This window comes from Geotrypetes seraphini, chromosome 14 (assembly GCF_902459505.1).
Source record: "Geotrypetes seraphini chromosome 14, aGeoSer1.1, whole genome shotgun sequence".
Taxonomy (NCBI): domain Eukaryota; kingdom Metazoa; phylum Chordata; class Amphibia; order Gymnophiona; family Dermophiidae; genus Geotrypetes; species Geotrypetes seraphini.
Window position 1 is genome coordinate 14,049,341 of NC_047097.1, and position 18,076 is coordinate 14,067,416.

General features: G+C 43.3%; 1 protein-coding gene across 4 annotated transcripts in view; it reads right to left on the minus strand.

Annotated features, from left to right (window-relative positions):
• The window catches only part of PIGB (phosphatidylinositol glycan anchor biosynthesis class B), a 50,866-nt gene that overhangs the window by 2,845 nt on the left and 29,945 nt on the right, over positions 1 to 18,076 (minus strand). For 2 of the 4 annotated variants that reach the window (XM_033919742.1, XM_033919740.1), the window contains 4 exons: positions 16,209 to 16,420; positions 11,041 to 11,105; positions 9,565 to 9,781; positions 1,013 to 1,193 (listed from right to left, as the gene is read on the minus strand). In XM_033919742.1, coding sequence (XP_033775633.1) covers positions 1,013 to 1,193; positions 9,565 to 9,781; positions 11,041 to 11,105; positions 16,209 to 16,420 — 675 coding nt within the window. The remainder of the gene's footprint in view (positions 1 to 1,012; positions 1,194 to 9,564; positions 9,782 to 11,040; positions 11,106 to 16,208; positions 16,421 to 18,076) is intronic. The other 2 variants (XM_033919741.1, XM_033919743.1) reach the window with 2 other exon arrangements.

Genomic DNA, 18,076 nt, shown 5'->3' on the forward strand with positions numbered 1-18,076 from the left:
AAATAGCAACTCCTAGGCTCCTGAGTAACCTGTACAGCGTCCACATTAATGCTGATTACTGACTGTAGTACACTTCTCCCTCTGAATCTGCAGTTTTAGCATCCATGGATTTGGTTATTCGCTATTTTTTTTTTTGGAGGGGGGGACGATTTTAATTTTTTCACCTATTTTTAAGCCTTACCTGGTGGTCTAGCAGGTTTTTGAGGCAGGAGTGATCTTCCTACGCTCCTGCCCCGTGACTACGACGGGAACTCCCCACAACCATTTCCTATGAGTGATCTGCACGGGGCAGGAGCGTAGGAAGATCACTCCTGCCTCAAAAACCTGCTAGACCACCAGGTAAGGCTTAAAAATAGGTGAAAAAATTAAAATCGTCCCCCCCTCCAAAAAAAAAAATAGCGAATAACCAAATCCATGGATGCTAAAACTGCAGATTCAGAGGGAGAAGTGTACTACAGTCAGTAATCAGCATTAATGTGGACGCTGTACAGGTTACTCAGGAGCCTAGGAGTTGCTATTTCGACTTGCTGTTTGAATGGCTGTTGGGGAGGAACCTGATGCTTTTCAGTGGACTGGTGACAACCATTGAAAAATACATTATTTAGACTCTTTATGGGATAGCAACCCCCCCTCAAACAAAAAAACCCCAACCTTTTTAGTATGGGCAAAATGGTTATCACATAGAATGTTTTAATTAATATACTTCCAAGAGAACAAGTGGCCAAACTCTGTGTTTGTAAAAGGTGTAAGTACTGCTTAAGTATTGAACTAAAGGAATGAGGGTTTAGGAAATCAGAACTAGCTGTTTAGTACTGTGGCACAAAACCTCCCTGCCAATTCAACCAGCTACATCGAGGGCTAATAGAGTGCATTGTTTTAAAAGGAGCTGTCTGTTACAGAACAAGCTAAACACTAGCTGTGTAATTGATGTAGTGTTTGTTCTTACTGATCATTACTGAGGGTAGAGATAGCTAGCTGTCAGGCCTAGGTACAACATTTAACCTTTACATACCTGTTCAAGTACGTTGAAGATGACTAAGTGTGTGGGTAATAATGTTTCATTATAAAACTCTGCCCTGAGCCAGGCCAGTGGACTCATGTAAAATATATCTGCTTCATCAATGTAGTTATCGTTCTCCGCGAGATCCGGGGGACATTCAAGGAAACTCATTTGTAGTTGACAGTGAACGTGGCTTAAAAAGAGAAACATTTGCTTTGACAGCTGCTATGGCTTTAGGGATACGATTCTAAATTGGTAAGAGCTGCATTTTCTTCTGTGATAGGAGAACCAGGCTATTTTCCCCCATGGCCATAGAAGCAAACTAATACAGTTCATCCTCTTTTTAAGTTACATGCTTTTTGTCTCATTTGAATGACATATTAGTTGAGCACTGATCCTCAATGTGTGCTTTTATCCTCTTTTGAATAAATTTCAGCCAGTTATTTTCTCTAGTGCATTTTGCATTATTGTTAGAGTTTAAGACATATCATTACTCCAGCAATTTCTAATAGGATCCCTCAAATTAATCTTATGTATCCAGGATTTTGTGTGGTTTGTGTTTAAGCAGGTACTGCCATCACCTTCTAATCTAGTTCTGTACAAACTTAATCCTAAGGCATCTCTTCCAACTCTGTTCTTAGGATATCCACACTCAATCATATGAAGATGTCTCATACACATGAACTTGTGTATTTTTTTTTATCCCAGGACAAGCAGGCAGCCTATTCTCGCATATGGGTGACGTCATCGACAGAGCCCGGATGCGGAAGCCTCGCAAGCAGACTTGCTTGTAGAAACTAGAAGTTTTGAGTCAGCTGCACCGCGCATGCGTGAGTGCCTTCCCATGCAGCGCAGGGCGCATCTCCTCAGTTCTGATTTCCATAGAGTCGAGAATTCCGTCTTTGACTCTGTGTTTAACTTTATTACTTTGTGCCTTCTCTCACCGCGGTTTGTGTTAATTTTCTTCACGAATCGCTGGTTTTTTTATTTCTAGTTTTTAAAAAAAAAAATTATTTTCTTCCGGTCGACTGGAAGGGCAGGCCGATTGGCCACAGCCCAGGGGCTTCGACTTTGCAGCGGCTGTTTTTCCTCATGTCCCGGCCAGCAACGGGCTTCAAGAAGTGTAGCCAGTGCCAACGTGCGATTTCCCTTATGGACCCACATCGTCATTGTCTCAACTGCCTTGGGCCGGGCCATCAATCAAAGTCATGCGAGCGCTGTGCTACTCTTCAACCTCGTGCCCGTAAACGTCATCAAATTTTAGTGGAGAAGCTTTTCGTGATGGACTCTTCAGTCACACTCTCTTCTTTGAAGGAGGCCTCGAATCTACCTTCTGCTGAGGGTCCTCCTGCCTCCATGACTCCGACCTCGAGCATCATCAAGCCTTTCTCGTTTGCGGCAGCTCTTGCTTCCAGTACATCTGCTATATCTTCCCCTGCTTCCTCAGGTCAGATAGCTCATCAGAAAGTTCCAGCAGTAGTTATCAAGGTTGCTAAGACTTCCAAGTCGAAGCATATTTCAACTGCCACTTTGGAACCTTCAGCCAAAGCAGGTGGTCCGGTTTCAGACGCGGATCCATCCTTGCCAGCTTCTTTCCAGACCATGTTAGAGAAGCAATTTATTCAGTTCCTTACTAATATGGGACCGAAGCTCGCTACTCTAATCCAGCCTGGGCATTCTGCAGACTCCCACAAGGTTGAGCCTCTCCTTATGCCTCCGACTGAAGCTACACCCTCCATACAAGGAGCAGAGTCTTTGGGAGTGCATCGAGATTCCTCCACCAAGCCTCCTGAGTTTCGATCTACAGCTTCTAGCCCCATCCATTTCTTGGTGGCAACATCTGCTTCCATCTCCGAAGCCAAGTCTCCTCGAGACCTGCTTCCAGGCACCATTCTCGACGTCGATCGAGACCTTCCTCTAGGCATACCTGCAGACATAGCTCTTCTAAGGAGTTTCCTTCTTCGATTAAGCCTCGATTATCACCTGCCAGCTCTACTAGACCTCAGACTCCTCAATCAAGGTCTCCACTTCCAGACCTCGAGGACTCAGCGGCTTCTCTTGCTTTGTCCAAGTCTCCTTATTCTTTTGATGCCTATTTTCCTGCCGAAGCTTCATCTTTGACCCCAGCTGCCTCGAGGTCCAAGAGTCCCTCTCGAGGCAAGGCATTGGCAGATCAGCTATCTTTCTCTTCTTTTCTTTGTCAGATTGTGGTTCTAAATACTCTAAGGAGTACCTCGAAGTCATGCATCTTCCTCAACCTCCTGCAGAGTCACTTAAGTTTCCCCTTCATAAGCTTCTGTCTCAGACTTTTACACAATGCCTGGAGACTCCTTATGCAATTCCTGCTGTTCCAGGCAAGTTGGACTCCAGGTATAAAACTCTACATTGCAAGGGATTTGAGAATTTGCAGTTGTCTCATCAGTCTCTGCTTTGAAGAGATCCCATCCTTCCAGAGTTTATGCTACCGTTCCTCCTGGAAGGGAAGGGAAAACCATGGACAAGTTTGGACCTCACCTTTACCAAAATGCCATGATGTCCTCCAAAGTCCTCAATTATAATTTTCATTTTGTCACTTATTTCAAGTTCCTCATTGATCTTCTTCCAAAATTTCTCAGCTATTTTAGATACTCAGAAGCACTTCAAGTTTCAAGAAGTCATAGCTACTCTCTCAACTCAGATTACATCTTCTCCAGTCTTCTTATGATGCCTTTGAGTTATCTGCTAGGGCAACTGCTTTTTCTGTAGCAGTGTGTCGCCTAGCCTGGCTTCGCACCATTGACATAGACCCTAATCTTCAGGACCGCTTGGCTAATATTACTTGTGCAGGCAATGACCTCTTCGATGAATCTATCGAGGCAGCCACCAAGAAATTGTCTGAACATGAAAAATCCTTTGCATCTATTGTCAGACCAAAACCTAAGCCAGCTCCTGCCAAGCCTGCATGATCTCCTCCAATTTTCCAGAGGTGTTGTGCTCCGAGAGCGGCTCCTTACACTTGTCCGCCTCCTAAGAAACAGAATCAGAAGCAACAGACGTTTGAACCTTCTGCTGCACCTAAGGCTGCGCAGCCTTTTTGACTGTTTAAAACAGAGCATAATCTCCATCGTTCTGTCTCTGTCTTCTCTTCCCCTCATTGGAGGTCATCTCAATCATTTTTATCACCGATGGGAGACAATTATATCCGACCTCTGGGTGTTGTCAATCAAGGAAGGATACTCTCTTCATTTCACTCAGGTTCCACCAGAGCTTCCTCCAACCATCCCAGACCACCCTTCTTCTTCAGGAAGCTCAAGCTCTGCTTTGTCTCCATGCCATCGAACCAGTTCCTTTGGGACAGCAGAACAGGGGGTTTTACTCCCGTTACTTCCTTGTTCCGAAGAAGATGGGCGATCTGCGACCCATCCTGGATCTCAGGGCTCTCAACAAATTTTTAGTCAAAGAAAAATTTTGAATGTTTTCCTTTTATCCCCTTCTGGATCAGAACGACTGGTTATGCTCTCTGGATCTCAAGGAGGCCTATACTCATATTCCCATTCATCTGGCCTCCCATCAGTACCTCAGATTTCGGGTGAAGAATCTGCATTACCAATACAGAGTGCTGCTGCCCTATGGCCTAGCTTCATCTCCCAGAGTGTTCACCAAGTGCCTAGTAGTGGTAGCAGCAGCTCTGAGGAACCATGGTCTTCAGGTGTTTCCCTACCTCGACAACTGGCTCATCAAAGATTCAACATCTCAGGGGGTTATTGTAGCGACCCAATGTACTATGTGGTTCCTACAAAGTTTGGGATTCGAAATCAACTTTCCCAAATCACAACTTCAGCCCTCTCAGAATCTACAATTCATCGGAGCTGTTCTTGACACTATTCACCTCAGAGCATTCCTTCCGCAACAATGTCTGAAAGCTCTCCTTCAACTCTGTCATGCAGTGTCTTCCCGCTCTTCAATCTCAGCAAGACATATGATGGTATTATTAGGCCACATGGCCTCCACAGTACACGTGACTCCTTTTGCCAGACTTCACCTCCGCATTCCTCAGTGGACCCTAGTATCTCAGTGGACGCAGGCTTGCAACCCACTTTCGACACATTACTGTCACTCCTTCCTTGAGACAGTCTCTGCTGGTGGATGTTCTCTTCCAATCTCTCCGAGGCTTACTATTTCAAACGCCCCCTCATCAGAAGGTCCTCACAACAGATTCTTCGACCTGTGCTTGGGGCGCTCATCTCGATGGTCTCCATACTCAAGGCCATTGGACCAGTACGGATCGTCAGTGTCACATCAATCTGTTGGAACTCAGAGCGATCTTCAATGCTCTCAAAGCTTTTCAACATCTTCACGACCAGGTAGTCCTCATTCGGACAGACAACCAAGTCGCCATGTACAATGTCAATAAACAGGGAAGGACGGGATCTTCCTCCCTTTGTCAAGAAGCTCTGAAGGTTTGGAACTGGGCGATCCGTCACAACACCTTCCTCAAAGCTGTCTATATTCAAGGGGCGAACAATTGTTGGTGGACAACTTGAGTCGTCTTCTGCAACCTCACAAATGGACACTCCATTCCTCGCCCCTTCATCACATCTTTTCAAAGTGAGGAACACCTCAGATAGATCTCTTTGCAGTTCCCCACAACTACAAACTGCCTCAGTTCTGCTCCAGGATATATTCTCCTCATCGCCTCGAGGCAGATGCTTTCTTAATGGAATGGACGAATCTCTTCCTGTATGCATTCCCTCAATTCCCTCTCATTCTCAAGACACTTGTCAAGTTGAAGAACACTCATGCTACCATGATTCTGATTGTTCCTCGGTGGCCGAGACAACCTTGGTACTCCCTTCTACTTCAACTCAGCAGCAGGGAGCCATATCTACCCATTTTTCCATCTCTTCTTACACAGAGTCAGGGATCTCTGCTTCATCCCAATCTGCAGTCTCTACACATGACAGCTTGGTACCTCTCAACATAACTCCTCAGTTTTCTCAACATGTAAGAGACATTTTAGAGGCTTCTAGGAAGCCTGCCACTAGGCAATGCTACCACCAAAAAATGGACTAGATTTGCTACGTGGTGTTTTTCTCACGACAATGAGCCTCAGGGTTCCTTGTTATCTTCTGTTCTGGATTATCTTTTACACTTATCCACCTCTGGCCTCAAGTCTACATCGATACAAGTCCATCTCAGTACAATTGCTGCTTTCCATCAGCCTACTGAAGGGAAACCCCTCTCTGCTCATCCGGTGGTTTCCAGATTCATGAAATGACTTTTCAATGTCAAACCTCCTCTCAAACCGCCTCCAGTGGCTTGGGACCTCAATGTTGTTCTTGATCAATTGATGAAGCCTCCATTTGAACCTATGTCTATGGCTCATCTGAAGTATCTCACTTGGAAAGTGGTGTTTGTCATTGCCCTCACTTCTGCTTGAAGAGTCAGTGAGCTGCAAGCTTTAGTTGCTGATCCACCTTTCACATGTTCTATCATGACAAGGTGATCCTCCATACTCATCCTAAATTCCTCCTGAAAGTAGTTTCAGAATTTCATCTCAACCAATCCATTGTTCTTTCCAAAGCCTCATTCTCATCCTGGAGAATCAGCTCTTCATATTCTGGACTATAAACATGCTTTGGCCTTCTATTTGGAACGCACCAAACCACACAGAACTGCTCCTCAACTTTTTGTCTCCTTTGATCCAAACAAGTTGGGACATCCAATCTCTAAGCGTACCATCTCCAACTGGATGGCTGCTTGTATCTCATTCTGCTATGTCCAGGCTGGATTACACCTATAGAGTAGAGTCACAGCCCATAAAGTCAGAGCAATGGCAGCTTCTGTAGCTTTCCTCAGATCTACACCTATTGAAATTTGCAAAGCTGCTACTTGGTCCTCGATTCATACTTTCATTTCTCACTATTGTCTGGATGTTTTCTCCAGACAGGATGGCCATTTTGGCCAGAGAATATTACACAATTTATTCTCCTAATTTGTTAATGCTCCCACCATCCCATTCTGGTTAGCTTGGAGGTCACCCATATGTGAGAATAGGTTGCCTGCTTGTCCTAGGATAAAGCACAGTTACTTATCGTAACAGGTGTTATCCAGGAACAGCAGACAGCTATTCTCACAACCCACCCACCTCCCCTGGTTGGCTTCTCTGCTAGCTATCTGAACTGAGGAGATGCGCCCTGTGCTGGGCGGGAAGGCACTTGCACATGCGCGGTGCGGCTGACTCGAAACTTCTAGTTTCTACAAGCAGGTCTACTTGCGAGGCTTCCACATCAGGGCTCCGTCGATGACGTCACCTATATATGAGAATAACTGCCTGCTGTCCCTGGATAACACCTGTTACGGTAAGTAACTGTGCTTTTTAGCATAACCAAATTATACAAATCAATCATGGGATTGAAATATTAAACATGGGTCTAATCTAGAAATTTATACTACCAAATTCTAAAATTCACCAAGGACTTACTCCTGCCAGCTTGCCAACACCCCACTCCCCCCCCCTAAACCCCCCCAACAAAAAGCAGTTGAATCACATTATTATGACCATGACCTGCCTTTGACATCAGCGATGCACAGCCAGTGAACAAATGCACATGTTACATGCAGACTTTGGGGGTTGCCAATATGGAAGTTGCCAATATGGTAACCATGGCTGTCATGGGGGAAAAAGCATGATCATCGGATACTAACACAAAGGCAGCAGCATTTCGGAAATGGTGCAGCTTGTGAACTGTTCACAGGCCGCTGTGGTTAAATTGTATGAATGGAACCTTTTCAATGACCCGATGTCCTAACTGCAGCACAAACCATTAATGCACGAGGTGAATGGTGACTGATTGGCATGCTACCATAGAGCAAATAAAGCAGGGGGCTTCCAGATGTGTGTCCAAAATGACTGTGCAGTGAACTCTGTTGTGAATGGGGCTCTGGAGTAGATGGCTGGTGACTTCACCCATGCTTACTTGGGTTCATTGCAAAAAAAAAAAAATAGCTGCAATTTGCACTGGAGTACTGACATTGAACTTGTAGTGAGTGGCAGAGGGTTGCCTTCTCTGATGAGTCACATTTTGAGCACCATTGAACAGATGACATTGGCATGTCAGGCATGAAATTGCCTAGAACAAATACCTAGCAACCATTGTTGGGCTTACACAAGCTGCTGGTGGCAGCCTAATGGTCTGGTGAATGTTTTCTTGGTTATGGTCTGGGTCTCTTGCTACCTCTCAAAGGCACTCTCAACTAATATGTGTCTCTCGCCATCCTTGCCGATCAACTATAGTCCATTCTTAACCGGTACTTAAATTGCCGTATAGTCCTTGTACTTAAACTACTGTGTAGTCTTTGTATTGACCAAATGTACTCCACTGTGAATGTTTGCTTGTAGGCCATTCTGAGCTACTGGGAGGACGGGATAAAAATATAAATAAATAAAATAAATAAGTAAGTACACCTGTACATGTTGGTCTTCCCTGGCCTCCAAATTTCCCAAACATCACAATTGAGCACATTTGGGACCACCTCAATCTACATGTTTCAACAACTGGATCCACCACCACCATGCAACTGTCAGCCACAATGCAGCCTGCATTGTTGTAGATACCTCTAGCAACCATCAAGCATCTTACTGAGTCACTCCCATGACATCTGGGTGCCAGAGGCAGTTATTCTGGATATTAGCAGGTGGTCATAATAATGTGACTTGTTAGGCTGGAGTGGTTTGGCAGAAGAACATGATGATATATTAGTATATTTCAACCCTGATGTATGCACACACTCCCACACAGATGAAGTCCTCTCTTCTGTTCCTTTCTCCCCAATACACTTAGCCACCTCTCTCTCCTCAGCTTCGATGTTGGTCCAAGAAAGTCTCCTACCCTGCCCCTTGCGCCCTCTCATGTTCTTCTCCTGCAGCTGCTTCACTCTTCCTCCAAGACCTCTTCAACCATTCTACCTCTCATCTGTGCTAAACCCAATGTTCCTATTCCCAGTGCTACCACTTACTCTTTCTGAACTCTGATGGGTGCTAAACGCCCTTCTGTTAATGCCTCCTCACAAGCCCTTGCCTGTTGCCAGCTCTTTTCTAGAATGTAAACTTTCACTAGCCCGCTGTCTCAAGTTTTATTTTGTTATATTCAGCGTTAGAGAAGTTTGTATGCTAAGGTTATCTTATGTTGGAAGGACTAATAAATAATTGCTTTTATAAAGGCTGGAATTTAATGTTATTTGTCTAGTCTGATTACAAGTGTGCTCTGGTGGACTAAGAGCAATTCAGCTAATTTTGCCTCCTAGGCTCATATTCTGCTCTTCTTGTCAGTTGGGCCTGTGGCTTTTGCAAAGGCAGCAATCTAAAATATGAAAGAAATACTGGCTTACAGAATGGCTGTCTCCCATCTGTTTTGGCTGAGCAAATTGCTCATACAGCAGAGACTGCAAATTGTCCAGTTAGCAAGGGCCAGTTCTAGCTTTGCTCCAGAATCTAAATACCCTGTTCTGGACACCCATTTTAGACAGTCTGGGCCCAAAATATATTCTTGGCATAAAGAAAACTGTATTAGTCCTATCTTTACCTGTAGAATGGTGTAGAGTGACAAGGCATCAGAAAGAAAACGGATGTGGTAGCAGCAGTCGAACCTTTGGTTCGGCAGAGTTGCTGAATGTGAGTCATGACATCAAGAGTCCCCCGCTGATGGATCAGACCAGTGTAAAGGGCTGGAATAAGGTTGGAGAAAACCAGAAAACTCACTGCTGCTTTCTTCCAAGTTTTCAAATGTTTTAAAGAAAACCCTGCAGTTGTAAATTTAAAGGAAAACAATTGCTAAGTACAGTAAATAACAGTGGTTTTAACGCTGTCTTTTTTAATAACCAAAAATTAATCTGACAGACATCTTTTCAACTTACCTGAATACAATGAATTAACCTTCCCAGTAATCCCGTAAATAAACTAAGACCCATTCTATTCCTGACTTTTTCCAAGACTTTCAGTATCCAAAGTCTTGCTCTTGCCTCTACATACCCAGCTCTTTCCATTTACTGCAGTGGTCTTTTATAAGAACAGGAGCCTCCAGTAGATGGAAATTCTGTGACTGCTACTACCAATCTCACCTCTGTGCTTTGCCTGGGGTGAATGGATTTTATTAGTTGGGGACATGGAGGAGCTGGCAGCAGAATCTTTATAGCAGTTGAGGCCTATAAAGGAGTTTGGTCAAGATTTAAGGGACTAGAGTGGAATGGTTGGCGGTATCTTGGGACAGCATCTGGATCTGGAAGGGAAGTTAAGCAGCTGAGGGAGAAGAGAGTGACTAGGTTGCAAAGTAAGAGACACATTTTTTTTAGTTGATGGACAGAAAGGACTGCACCTGGGTGGGACAGGAGAGTGCGCACTCACAAGGGCTGAATTATGCCAACACAACATCTTAGACATTTGGGAGGTTCTGGCAGAACGACATAGCACGTATGCTTTATCTCTGACAAGCAAATCCTGGGGTAAATTTTAGAATCTCTGGTCAAGATCATCATTTTTTCTGATATTATGTTATTGGTGGTCTTGTGTCCCACAAATTCTCCCAGGTGGAGTTTGAGGAGGGTTACAATATCAAATGTAATTTCTAGGTTAAATTTTTGTGCTTAAAATGTGAGGAAATATGGGATCTTTATTCTGAAACAACATGTACCTTGAGTAATTAGCATTTCCTCAGAGTACTGACTGAAGTCAGGGAAAAGCTTTTGATTATTTCAGCCCAATTACAGGGCCAGCTTTTCCAGTGCAACTCTTCCCTATCTTCAGTCCCGGACCCCTTTTTTTAACATATTTTTTGATGCAAGGTTGGTGTACTTTTAATAATAAAGAGATGAACTAAGTGTTTTGGAAAAATTGCTGATATTTACTTGTAATGCTTTCTTTATGGCAGTAAAAAAAGGCTTATCCACAAATCACAAAGAGTTTGGCTATGAGACAGAGACAGAACTAGTTAGTCTCTTGAGTACGGATGCTGAAGACACTTGCCAATACTGCATAAAGCAGAGGAAAGCTCGGAAACACTTACCACAGAACACCATGCAGAGTGGTAGCACTGGATAGATAAACCGGAATTCTTTGTGACTAAACAAGCTGAAAGCAAACATTGGCAAAAACATATTATAAGGACAGTTTTGAGTTCTGTTGGTTCATGAATCTCTCAGAATTTGCATAGTATAGATTATACAGTTTCCACTGCAATTATATAACTGCAGAAAAAGCACACGAAACAACATCCTGTACACTCGTCCTGTATTTTTTTCAATAATCTTCAAGTAACATGGACTCCTGAGGAAGGCCATGTGCCAAAATATGGACTGTGTTGGGTCACCACTATCTGGATCATTTAAAGGAACGCTTATGCTATCTGGATAGCGTCAGGGTGTTCTAACAATTTTCAATGGTACTATATGGATAGGGCTATTGAAAATGAACAGATAGGGCCAGCCAGTGGTACTGATCCAGCTAGTAGGACCTGTGCTTTTGAATATCAGGCCAATGTTTTTATGTATGACAAGAGACCGCAAAAGTAATTTCATAAATGTTGTAATCTACTAACAATTTTCCATTCTTGCAGATCTGACATGGAACGGTGAAAACTCTTATTTTTCACTTTACAGATTTTACATAAACTGAAGCACATAATCCCTGTGGAAGATTTTAGATCATTTGAGCAATGTGTTCTTAGTAAATTAGATTATCAATATTTTAGATTCTCTAATTAGAAAACTAATGGTATAAATTTATGAATTGAGGCCAGTACTGGGCAGACTTACATGGTCTGTGTCCCGTAAATGGCAATTCGGTGTAGGACACTGCTGGGAAGACTTTACAGTACGTGTCCCACAAATGACGAGATGGTTGGATAGGCTGGAGTGAGCTTGGACGGCAACTCCAGTAATTAGAACCTAAGGGCAGTACCGGGTGGACTTTACGGTCTATAGGCCAGAAATATCAAAGAAAAAAAAAGACAATTTAATCATGAATTTATAAGGTGTGTACCTAATGGGCAGACTGGATGGACGGTTCAGGTCTTATCTGCTGTCATTTACTATGTTACGTATTAACTTTTCTTGTATTTGGATCTTTCCTAAGCTACTATCACAGCCTTACAAATGGTACAAAATACTGCCATCCATCTTAAACAGGGTCATCAGAACAGAAATCCAGTTCTTAAGAAATTACATTGACTCTCTAAGGAATTTTATTTAAAATTCTTCTGATGCATAAGGCATTGAGTTTTAATTCTTCATTTTATGTTTCTACTATTTTTTGTAACTTAATTTTTAATGAAAAAATTGTAACAATAAGATTTATATACCAACAAGTTCATTGTAGTCACAGAGTGCCAAATAGCTAATTATTCCAGCCCTCAGAGACTAGCCATTGTGCATTTTCAATTGCGGGCCAACGCAAATGGAATCAGATTGCTCATAGATACAACAATGTTTAGGAAACAGCTGAAAGTTATCACAGGACTCTAGAATGAGAGTTGCAGTTGTTAATGTGGATAATGCAGTATTCTATGTTGTTTTAATGATTGTGTGCTTTATGGTTAAGAATCTGGTGTTCTTACTTATACTCTGCCTTAGTAAAATATAAACAAACAAATAATAAAACAGGATTCACATCAAACTGTTTAGCAATAAAGCACAATAGGAAGAATTTTCTAGGATTAATCAATAGACACGTAATATCTAAGCTTTTCTCGAAATTGGGACGATGAGTGAGGTGATTAAATTTGCAGATGACACTAAACTGTTCAAAGTTGTTAAAACACATGTGGATTGTGAAAAATTGCAGGCGGACCTTAGGAAATTGGAAGACTGGGTGTTCAAATAGCAGTTACCAGATGCTAGGGTCCACCTTGGGGATTAGCACCCAAGAAAAGGATTTGGGTATCATCATAGAGAATACGATGAAACCTTCCGTCCAATGTGTGGCGGCGGCCAAAAAAGCAAGCAGGATGCTAGGAATGATTAAAAAAGGGATGGTTAACAAGACTAAGAATGTTATAATGCCCCTGCAGCTCCATGGTGTGACCTCATCTGGAGTAGTGCGTTCAATTCTGGTCTCCTTATCTCAAGAAAGATATAGTGGCACTAGAAAAGGTTCTAAGAAGAGCGACCAAGATGGTACAGGGGATGGAACTCCTCTCATATGAGGAAAGACTAAAATGGTTAGGGCTCTTTAGTTTGCAAAAGAGACGACTGAGGGGAGATATGATTGAAGTCTACAAAATCCTGAGTGGAGTAGAACGGGTACAAGTGGATCGATTTTTCACTCCTTCAAAAATTACAAAGACTAGGGGACACTCAAAGAAGTTACAGGGAAATACTTTTAAAACCAATAGGATGACAATTTTTTTCACTCAAGAGAATAGTTAAGCTCTGGAACGCATTGCCAGAAGTTGTGGTAAGAGCGGATAGCGTAGCTGATTTTAAGAAAGATTTGGACAAGTTTCTGGAGGAAAAGTCCATAGTCTGTTATTGAGAAAGACATGGGGGAAGCCACTGCTCATCCTTTATCGGTCAAACAAACAATAAGGGCAATAATCTCTCGAAACTGAGAGTAGAGTGATCAAAAAGCAGTGAACAATGTAAACGATGAACACTCAGTATCAAATGTAAACTATTATGTACAACTGATAGTGAATCATAATGCTTAGAGATATGGAGGTGATAACAGGGAAGTCCTAACACTATCACCTCACCGCCCAATCATCGCACAATTCAATGCACCAGCTGTAAAATATATTGGGTATGCACAATTGCTTTGAGTGCACTAAGCTACTGATTTTGTAAAAAAATAACAAACACTAGTTAAGTGGTCTGAAACAGCAAACTTATCTTGAGCTTGCGGATTCCGACGTGACACAGACACGTTTCGCTCCTGCCTCAGGGAACCAAAGGAGAATTTGCAAGGATACTCAAAACGTGTGGGCGAGAGGAAACTCACATATTTAATGCATTTCTACCAAACGAACGGCTTTCAAAAGCATAAGCATGGAATGTTGCTACTCCTTGGGTTTTGGCCAGGTACTAGTGACCTGGATTGGCCACCATGAGAACGGGCTTCTGGGCTTGATGGACCATTGGTCTGACCCAGTAAGGCTATTCTTATGTCCTCTACGAAAACTAAATCCTACAAGAAAATTAACTTGCTTCAAAACCCTTAACAGTTGCCTTAACCTCCTGGAAGTGTTGAAAAGCAAAAATAAGAGCAGAGGAAGGGGGTATTTTGCTTTTGTGTCCCAGCTTCTGCTCAGAACAATGTAATTCTCTCTGTCGCACTTCGGTTGTTGGGATAGCCCACTCGAGACCTAGCTTTATATTTGAAAACCAGTTTGTTTGCTGGTCTGATGTGCTGCACTGCACTGTTTACTCTTGATTAAATTATGGTAGTATACAATTGATAGCTGATGCTCTCGCATTTTGTTGAACTGTTTTACCTTACACTCGTCCTGTATTTTTTTCAATAATCTTCAAGTAACATGGACTCCTAAGGAAGGCCATGTGCCAAAATACGGACCGTGTTGGGTCCTTTTTAACTACATTTGTCTAAATGATATAGACTTTTTATTGGGTTCTGTTTACTACCATGTTTCCCTGAAAACAAGACAGGCACAAAAAAACACACGGTCTTATTTTCGGGGTATGTACATGATCATCTCTCCCTTCCTCTCCTTCACCCCAATTCTTCCAATTTCCTTTCCCCTACATGTGCAGCATCTTTCCTCCCCACTGTCATGCAGCAGGACCCTTGCCCAGCTTCTATCCTTCCCTCCCTCCCATCCCTTGTGCAGCAGAACCCTTGAGCAAGCACCTACACCCACTGCGTAGCCGAACCCCTATCTTTCCCTCCAATCCGAACCCCGCCAACCAACCGCGAGTGAGCCCTACATAGCTCCATAAGCAGCGTCGGGCCGGCAGCACTCTAAACAGGCTGCTTTGGCCTTGTCCGCCCATGAATTCACTCTGACACATTACTGATGACATCATCAGTAACGCGCAGCAGGAACAAAAAAAATCCAACGAAGTCTGCAGTGAATCCACCAAACCAGAAAAACCAAGCAAAAACTGCAGATAATGTTCAAAGATGCAGGCAATATTTATTAGACCAAAATTAAAATACAGTTATATAAAACCTTTTTACCAACCAAGGGACCCGACACAGTCCATGTTTCGGACAACACATCTTCGTCAGGGGTCCATGGTAAATAAGGTATAAAATGATTGCCTGTGTGATTCTTCCTGCAAAGTTGCTGCCAAAAGTAAGCCTGCATCTTTGTACATTATCTGCAGTTTTTGCTTGGTCATCAGTAACGCGGCAGAGTGAATTCACGGGACAAGGCTGAAGCAGCCTGTTTAGAGTGCTGCCGGCCCGACGCTGCTTAGGGAGGTACCGTATGTTGGGCTTGCTCGCAGTTTGCAGGGTTCGGATGGGAGGGAAAGATGGGGGTTCGGCTGCGCGGCGGGGGCAAGTGCTTGGGGGGGGGCGGTGCTCGTTCAAGGGTTCGGCTGCACAAGGAATGGGAGGGAGGAAAGGGAAACTGCCAACGAATTCTGGGACTAGGGCTTATTTTTGGGGTAGGGCTTATATTTAGGGAACATGGTATTTATTGTTTATACAAAACAGACTTATTGGTCTTAATAAAACCCATTTTTACCACACATTTTTTGAACTTTTATTCTTTCTGTTCCAATCTGGGTACCATATATTTTGTCCACTTTCTCTTTGCATCTTTTTTTGTGGATTTTTCCCCCTTTTTGGGGGGCATTACTGTTGTGAACCATCAGTTTTCATGCAAGTTTATTTACCATCTACAAAGGAGACTGAATATGGATTTTCATTTACAATTGATTTAAGAGACAATAATGAATTTAAAGGACTTTTGGACAAATCTCAATTGAGCTCTACATTCGTAATGAAACTCCAGAACCTACCGTTATATTCTTCTAGAGGGGTGATGCAGTAGCCTTATAAAAGCACAACACAAATTAGATTTTAGTTTGTAAAACAATTTGTGGCTCTTATTTTTTTACTACTTTACTTTAGAGAAAAAGGTAACTATTAAAATAAAGACTACATTTTGGGAAGTGAGCTGTAAGATGAATTTGATAATTTGCTTTTTTAGGTGGCAGGATTTCTCATATCTTAATAGTACCTTGTTGCACCCGTCACCAAAGTACCCACCTGTAAATCAGCAGTGTCCAAGCCACAGCTCCCAGCAGAATCCAATACTTCTTGGGGGCCAGGAGACAGCCATGGATAAAAAAGGGGAGGTGAGTCCCCATGATAACAGGGAAGCCCTGAGTGAGGTACCAGTGCCATGGATGAGATCCATAAAATGTGGCCACATCTTGAAGTACATTAAACCTTAGGAAGTTCAGTTGGACCAGTGTCCACTGGGGAGAAAAAACCCAAATAAAGGTTAGAACAAACAAGAAAGAAGTGGCACATGGCATGGACAGCCAACCAAACTATGCAAAGCCTTAAGACAGCAGTCAGAGATAAAAATTAGTATTTAAACAGATCAAGAATTGTTAAGACATCCTATTTATCATGCTCGAGGGACATTAAAAAAAATAAAATATACAGGTTTATTTAATCTCTCTTAATCACCTTGTTTTATCTAATTCTACTTATACCAAAGTGAAGCGAGCAGGATAAGCTGAAAACGTCCCTTGAATGCCTTCTCTGGTAGAAACTGCTAATTTGTTAATGTGAAATGATCATCTCCAGCAAGCAAATAAAAAATAAACTAATTACTGAACCTTCAGCTGAGAGAGTACAGCAGAATGTAAGGATTCGGAGGATCCAAACTAGGAAGGGGGATTACAAGTTAATCCCCCCCCCTTTTTATGAAGTCCATTAAGCAATTTTTTATTGCCAGCCACAGTGGTAAAGATTCCGGCACACATAAGAATTCCGTGAGTGTCGGCAGCTTTAACCGCCGCAACTGGTAATAAAATATGCTAACGTGGCTTCATAAAGGGGGGGAGGGGATTAGTAAGTTTTTGCAGATGCTTTGATTTTTTTGCTTTACAGGACACAAGGTTCGTTAACAACGGAACAGCTTGAGGAACTGAATGTTAATGGACCTGGTGTCTGGTTTCTGGGTAAATTTGAGTAAATCAGAGATATTAAATGTGAATTTAAGGGGAGAATCGAGTTTGAGAGTTACAGCAGCTTTTTCCTTTTAGATGGGTACGTTCGACTAAGATATCTGGAGACCTACTTTGGACCCCTTGGGGCAAATCTTTATGATCTCAACTATAAACTGCTCTTACATAAGATTCGAAGGGACTTAGATAAATGGAAGAGGATGAATTTTTTGTGGTTAGGACATATTGAAATAGTAAAAATGATGATGTTACCCCAATTATTTTATTTATTTAAAAGAAAGACTACTGTTTAAGCCCGTTACATTAACGGGTGCTAGTAAAGCCGCCTTTCCCTCACATGTCCCCTATTTTCAGCCCCAGCTCCAAACCCATTTTTACCCCCCAGCCTCCTCCCATATTTTCTCTTTCAGCCCCAGCCCCCTTTTTTCACCAGCAGCATTTCCCTCCCCACCCCACTTCCCTGTGCAGAAGCACCTCCCTCTTCCCTGCTCACCTGGTCCAGCAGCAGCACCTCCCTCTTCCCTGCTCCACCGGTCCCACTTCCCTCCCTGCTCCCCCGGTCCAGTAGCACCTATTCCCTGCTCCCCCTGTCCCTCTTCCTTAATCCCCCTGTCCTGCAGCACTTCTTCCCTGCTCCCCCGGTCCAGCAGCACCTTTTCCCTGCTCTCCCTGTCCCTCTTCCTTGCTCACCCGGTCCAGCAGCACCTCTTCCCTGCTCCCCCGGTCCAGCAGCACCCCTTACCTGCTCCCCCGGGTTCTGCTCCCCCTGTCCCTTTTCCTTGCTCCCCCGGTCCAGCAACACCTCTTCCCTTCTCCGGTTCAGCAGCACCTCTTCCCTGTTCCCCCTGTCCCTCTTCCTTGCTCCACCAGTCTAGCAGCACCTCTTCCCTGCTCCCCCGGCCCAGCAGCACTCCTTACCTGCTCCCCCGGGTCCTG